At 41.5% G+C, this 6380-nt stretch overlaps 1 protein-coding gene across 2 annotated transcripts; it reads left to right on the forward strand.

The window, feature by feature from the left end:
- Positions 1-937: 937 nt before the first annotated feature.
- LOC108414557 lies at positions 938-6137 on the forward strand. Of its 2 annotated transcripts, XM_017687441.2 has the most exons (4): positions 938-1453; positions 2304-2354; positions 3729-3765; positions 4580-6137. In XM_017687441.2, the coding sequence occupies exons 1-4, from the start codon at positions 1292-1294 to the stop codon at positions 4972-4974; spliced, it is 645 nt and encodes a 214-aa protein (XP_017542930.1). In that variant the 5' UTR covers positions 938-1291; the 3' UTR covers positions 4975-6137. The 2 variants fall into 2 exon arrangements, with proteins under 2 accessions (XP_017542930.1, XP_037393593.1); XM_037537696.1 differs by lacking the exon at positions 2304-2354.
- Positions 6138-6380: the final 243 nt, after the last annotated feature.

Here is a 6380-nt window from a genome sequence, read left to right on the forward strand (position 1 = left end):
AGTGCACTTTTAGATGCTCATTGGTATCCATTTGGCTGATACTCCAGGTTTCAATATTGGTACCATGTGCGTAGCGAAGGGGGGGGGGCAGCAGTGGCCAGAGCCACTCTCTGATGAAGCATGGCCATCCTTCTAGTCACTTCAGTTAAAGTGCCATCGTCACTGAAACAGTTACTATAGAAAAGTTCTGCCTCATCTGTGTAAATGTTTAGGCAGTGAAAATCTGCCATCGGGTCGGTTACCAGTCGGTTATGATCTGATGCTGCACTCAAATCAAGGTACTTCACAGGAGTGTGGACGGTGCTCAAAAGCAGCTAACACTGGCTTTCTACATTAAGAGACCATTTTAAGGCACCCAAACTAATCTCTCCATCCGTGCAGTACGGTATTTTTTGCTACACATTGTGGTGAATTGCTGCAATATTTCTGTAGCTGAAGACTTTAACACTGTTCAGCAGAACAGGAAACAAAACATACAGTATTTTCCACATAACATCACAACCGCACTAATATAACCGCACTGCAACCTTCAGCAGTGCTTCTTTGTGAGGCTACATTATATGAAGTAGCCTCTATGGCTGAAGCCAAAAGAAATAGTCACCAATGTTGACTGTCATGTACCATGTTCTCTGAATAGTCTGCAGCTGCAGCACATGCATGTTTGGTGATGCGTGGTTTCATCAGAGGTGAGTCCAGGGCTGAGTTCCTGCTAATGCTACACTGAGTTCACACGTTACCCAGCCAAACTTTATTCTCTCATGATGTTACCACACACCTTTTTTCCCAGCAGTTTGTCCCAGTAAAATCAACCTGGCCACCCTACTGATAACCTTCTAGCTGTGTCACGGATTGGTACGGAAAAGGAAAAAGGGTTAGCTTTTGGAAAACAAAGCAAGTGCCCAGCAAAATAGTTTAAAACGTGCTCTGGAGCTCACAGAGTAGTTACAGAGAGAACCGTGGGGCGCAGTTATGGCCTGTACTTGCCACTGGCCTCAGATGTGTCTCTGTGAGCCCGTGCTTAACGTCACTGCGCTGTATTCTCCTTCAGCGGCTGGAAAGGCGATGTGAAACCCGTGAGTCAGGCTACCGAAGCGCTGTGTTTCGAAGCTAAACAACCTGTATGAAACGCGTAGGCTATGGTGCTGCTGCAATGTCTTGCCTACATCCTCCGCGACCTCAGTCAGCATCAAAAGGGGATATTTCTGGTTTTCGATCCACTCCCATCCACTCCCACGGGGTGCCCACTCGGTTAAAAACGGCTGGACGTAGATGAGAGGACTCATTTCTCATTATGGACGCAAAAGATGCTGAAGTGGGGATAGCAGGCAGCGTTGCCATTGGCCGAGAGCTGGGCGCGCGCAGAAAGTTCTGGGCGCTGCTGCTACTCCACACCCTGCTGACGGGCGCGTGCATCGCCTGCTGCGTCTGGACTCTGTCCGCCCTGCGCTCCTCGGTGAGTAGCTCACATCCTCAGACACGGCGGGCTGGACACACGGGGACGCCCGGGGACCGCTCGAGGTGTAGCGGAGACGGGTGTAGTCCGTCTCTCTGGGTGAGGGCTGTGAGCGCGTGTCAGAGCCGAACGTGCACCGTGTGGGTTTAGCTCCACATCTGTGTGAGCGCAGCTAGCGCGGGGCTTGAGGCGAGAACCTGCGCACCTCGCCTGTTTCATTAGCCAGATTTCACCGTGAGCTTTGCTTTTTGAGTGTTTGTGAGTTTTTAACATCTCTCATAGATCATTTAGGATGGTTTATTGTGCAGCTGTTCATGTATTTGTCCAGCAGAGGGCGCTGCGTATCCCTGAGAGCACATGTAGCCTGTGGGGTGTTTGGACACAGTCTAACCGACATCCACTAAAGAGTCCTGAGAGCGGTGTGAATGAACATAACCACGCAAATCCAGCACTAGACTGAAAATGTGTTTTTAAAGCTCCGAAGGTTTTTCAAAATGCGTAATTCAGTAGCTAACAGGTCAGCAGCCTCATTCAGAACGGTTTGATGTGAAATGGTTAGAAAGACACCGACTTAGAAATTGTTCACAGTGGTGGTGATTTGAGCCAGACGTGTGAATAGTTGTGTCTAAAAGCTCCCTCACAAAAAGTTATTAACCACCAATACTCAGCCTGATGTCTGAGACATTGTTTTGTGATAGTTTTGTGATAAAGTTTTGGCCTAAAAACGTTTTTTTTAAAAAAAAATCCATTCACAGTGAAGGATGTACATGACTCACATACTCACAAGAATACACATGTAGATTCACTGGTGGTTTTGGATTGTAAAAAAATGGCCATATTTGTGTTGTAGACATCAGGATCCCTGGTTCCTGTCAACACCTCTCCAAGGATATCTGAATTGGTAAGTTTCTCTACAGTTAGTGTTGCACCGATACCTGTGACTAATACCACAAAGCAATTTCTGACATGTGCATGTGCAACGGTAGACACAACTCAGCAGCAGTAAAAATGCTCATGGCAGAACCTGTAACAGCAGTTTTTGGTGTTAATAACATGCTAACGGAGCTGCTTATCTGAACGGCCGAGCTGCTTCTTTCACTAGTCACTCGTACGGTCACTTAAAGTGTGACTTATTGTTACTGAGAGCAGAAGGAACCGCCAGACTCTCAGCATAATGAGAACCTTTAGCCTTTAGCATAGCAGCCCTCTGGCTGGGTCTGTGTGTCCACGAGACCACTGACAGTGCACCTCTGTCTGTCAGCCCTGGGTTTCACTGCTAATACTGACAGTGTGAAGGGTGTTGATATTTAGTGACACTGATGCTCAGAGATGCCGTGCAAGTGCACAAGATGTACATTTCAGACAAATGACTTGACAAATTTGCACGTGAAACAACATTCAGCTCTGTTTTTGAGCCTGTTTTTGAAGCTGCTGTGTGCTGATGTGTAAACACCACAGGTTTATCTGTTTACTGTTCAGTTTTATATACATACATATATATATATATATATATATATATATATATATATATATATACACATACACACACACACACAGTAAATAAGCAATAATAAGCTTTCTTAATTATCTACTAAATATAATCCAACCAGTAAATGCCATCTAGCCAAGCTGGGTGATTTATTTGTGATGCAGAACATGGATTTTACCAAAATAAAATATTTAAAAAATGTAATTGTGCAAATATCAGGATGTAGAGGTGAGTTACTTTAGATTTATTATCGGTATCAACTAAACTAAAGGATCAGGTATTGGAAGGGGAAAAGTGGTATCGGTGCATCTCTAAACCATTTCACATCAAACCACTCTGACTTTGTTTACATCTCAACCACTGAAATTTTGAAAAAATGGTGGAATTTCACTTTAACTTACTAGAATGACATGCATTCCTTTAAATCTAGTTAAATGTTCATTTAATAAGATTTAATTCTTGCTCTGCTGTCATGCGCAGTAGGCTTGAATACTGCTGATATTGTCTCTCCATGCCTTCTCACTTTAAAACCATCAAGGTTTACATTCTGAATAATTATAATTATAATAATGATAATATAAGCTTTTCATCTTACCTTAGCAGTGATAGTTTTGCTTAGAAAAGTGTATTGCCCATGTGGTGTTTTGTGAGGGTAGGTCTCTACCTGAACCCAGCTTGTGTTTATTGACTCAATTCATAATGCTGACACAACTTTTGACTTTATAGAAGCCTTTTTTTGGTTACAGTCATGATAACTGTGTTTGATCATTCTTTTTTCTGTTGCAGCCATTCAGCAAAGGAATATACCTGAACATGAAGAAAGGTAGGCATCTGAGTTTCTTCCACTTCTCTGCTCAGGGCAGTGGGTAGAGGCTGGAGCTCTTGACGTCCTCCCTTCCACCTCCAACACAACATGAGAACCTTTTCCAAACAGCTTACTGGAAACAGAGTGGGCTGCACATGCAGCAAAGTAATACAGACAGAGACAGAGAAGATGTCGAAAGGACTTAAATCATGGATATGCTGGTTCTGTAATAACTTACTAATACACCCAGTTTGAAAATAAGAGTTCAACATTTTAAAGCTGTCAGAGTTTTTAAACACCTATTTTTAATGTGTGTTTCCCAATTGAAGAGCAAAAATGAACTCTTAATACTGCTCCACAGTGAATACATCAGATTTTACACAGCTATTTGATAATGGACTATATCATTAAAGCTCCGAAATGCTGACTGTTTTATTGCCTTCATATTGAAGGTATAAGTCATGTATATGTATCAAAAAGCTGACATGGCATTACTGTTGTAACTGTGGGCTTGTTTGTGTCTTGTCACTTTTCCGCTCACTTTTCCGCTGTTAGCAGTAAAGGCAGCGTGGTTTTAGTTCTCTCCCTCTCTCTTTCCTAGACACATGCAAACTCTCTCTCTCTCTCTCTCTGTCTTGCTCTCTCTCTCTCTCTCTCTCTCTCTCTCTCTCTCTCTCTCTCTCTCTCTCTCTCTCTCTCTCTCTCTCTCTCACACACACACACACACACACACACACACACACACACACACACACACACACACACACACACACACACATACACACTCAGGAGGCATATATGTAATTCTTATTCTGCATTCTCTTTTCACCAGTTCCAGATGAAGAAAATACTAAACTGCATTTTACTGTGACCTGGAACCAGAGTATGGAGCTGTATCATGAAAGTGAAGTGATGGTGAAGTATCCGGGCCCCTACATCTTCTACATCTGTGCCAAAGTGACTGGGAACAGTGACAAGATGGGCAACCTGACCCTGGAGCAGGGAAAAACCCTAGCCTCCATCACACTTCGGGTTGAAAATAACAACGCAAGGAGCTATGTGAGACACGAGGGACTAGTCAGCCTCTATGAGGATGCCGTGGTCACCATCAATTTCTTTAAACCTGCGGGTACCTCCAACTCGTACCTCCAACTCGATGACCTTCGTGTAGGCCTACAGTACATGCTAGGAAAACAGATTTTTAACACTCCAAGAGACGAGGAATAGAGACTGGGCTTCTGGACCGCTCCTGGACATGGAACTCTTCTGGGTGAAGGTTGCCTTCATAATGACCCTTAAGGAGTGGCAGAGTTGATCAGTGTCTCTGCTTATGTTAAATGACAATGGGAATGCTGTGTTCTCTCCCCACTGCCAAACGAATATTTGACTGAATGTCATGCAGCTAACTTACTCAGGTAGTGTTAAGATTATGCCAGTTAGAATGTATCCTTGTGGGCTTTTTAACACACAATGTCGAATACTTTGATCATTTTTTTAAAATTATTATATTTTTATTTTTAAGCTTACACCTAGAACCTGAGTTACCAAAACTTGTGAATGAAAACTTGTGAATGTAAGATCACTCAGCTATACAAAAAGTTGTATAGCTTGTATAGTTCATCTATACAAGTGGTCAGTTCTGAGATATCAGTGTTCTGAGATTTCAGTGTTTGTCAAGAGCAGCAGCAATATATTTGATGCTTTTGATCTTATAACAATATGACGATAAATGCTAGTTACTGATATATAGTTTCAGTATGGAAAGCAGTTGGTTTGTTTTGTTCATTTAAGCAGAACATAATCTTGCATTTGTCTATATTTAAAAAAAAAACACAAAAGTGCAATTTGGAACTTTTTTGTATGCTCAGACCACTGAGAAATGAATGAAATACCTTTTTTTAATAACTCTACCTTATTGTATAATGCAACAGAATACCTTGCTATATATTGTGTATATATAATAGAATGGATGCTAGTTTTGACACACTGTCGTGTTGTACACCCTTACTGATGACTGAATGTATATTTGCATTTTATTTAAAGGCATTGCCTTGAAGCAGTTCATTTACTATAATAATCCATATCCTGACGGATACAACTCAGTAATGATGTAAGCTCTGCTTGTAAATTATTGTCCTCTTTCTTCAGAGCTTGCATTTTGGCTTGCCTTTGATAACTGACACGGCAATGTTCTCAATGTTTATCTTATTTTGTATTTATTAATAGTACAAGCTTGCTGTTAAATGAAAAAAATGCAGAACATGGAAATATTTAAGTAAAGGAACACTTGTATGCTGAAATGTCACTAAATGTACTTTGAATGAACAATGTTATATCTGGCAGCGATTTATTTGCATAGCAACATTTGCACCTTGTGTTATGAGTCTGATCGATTGTATATTATTTTTTATTAAATAAAAGTATGTTTCTTTGAAGCTAAATATCCCTGAGATGCTTTGTTTAAATTGCATGAATGAAATGGTTCACCAGCAAGTTTTCTCCATTTTTTTTACCACAAATGTAATCAACCAAGAAAAAGCATTTGCTGCTCAAAGTTTGCTTCTTTAGTTTTGCACAGGAGATACAAGGCTAATCTAGTAAGACTGGGAGTCCATGGGTGACATGGACTTAGA

Source organism: Pygocentrus nattereri, chromosome 4, assembly GCF_015220715.1.
Source record: "Pygocentrus nattereri isolate fPygNat1 chromosome 4, fPygNat1.pri, whole genome shotgun sequence".
Classification (NCBI taxonomy): domain Eukaryota; kingdom Metazoa; phylum Chordata; class Actinopteri; order Characiformes; family Serrasalmidae; genus Pygocentrus; species Pygocentrus nattereri.

Coding starts and splice junctions, on each gene's coding strand:
- LOC108414557 (XM_017687441.2), top strand. CDS start 1,292: ATGGACGCAAAAGATGCTGAAGTGGGGATAGCAGGCAGCGTTGCCATT. Junction 2,355..3,728: donor CTCCAAGGATATCTGAATTG/GTAAGTTTCTCT, acceptor TTTCTGTTGCAG/CCATTCAGCAAAGGAATATA. Junction 3,766..4,579: donor ATACCTGAACATGAAGAAAG/GTAGGCATCTGA, acceptor TCTTTTCACCAG/TTCCAGATGAAGAAAATACT.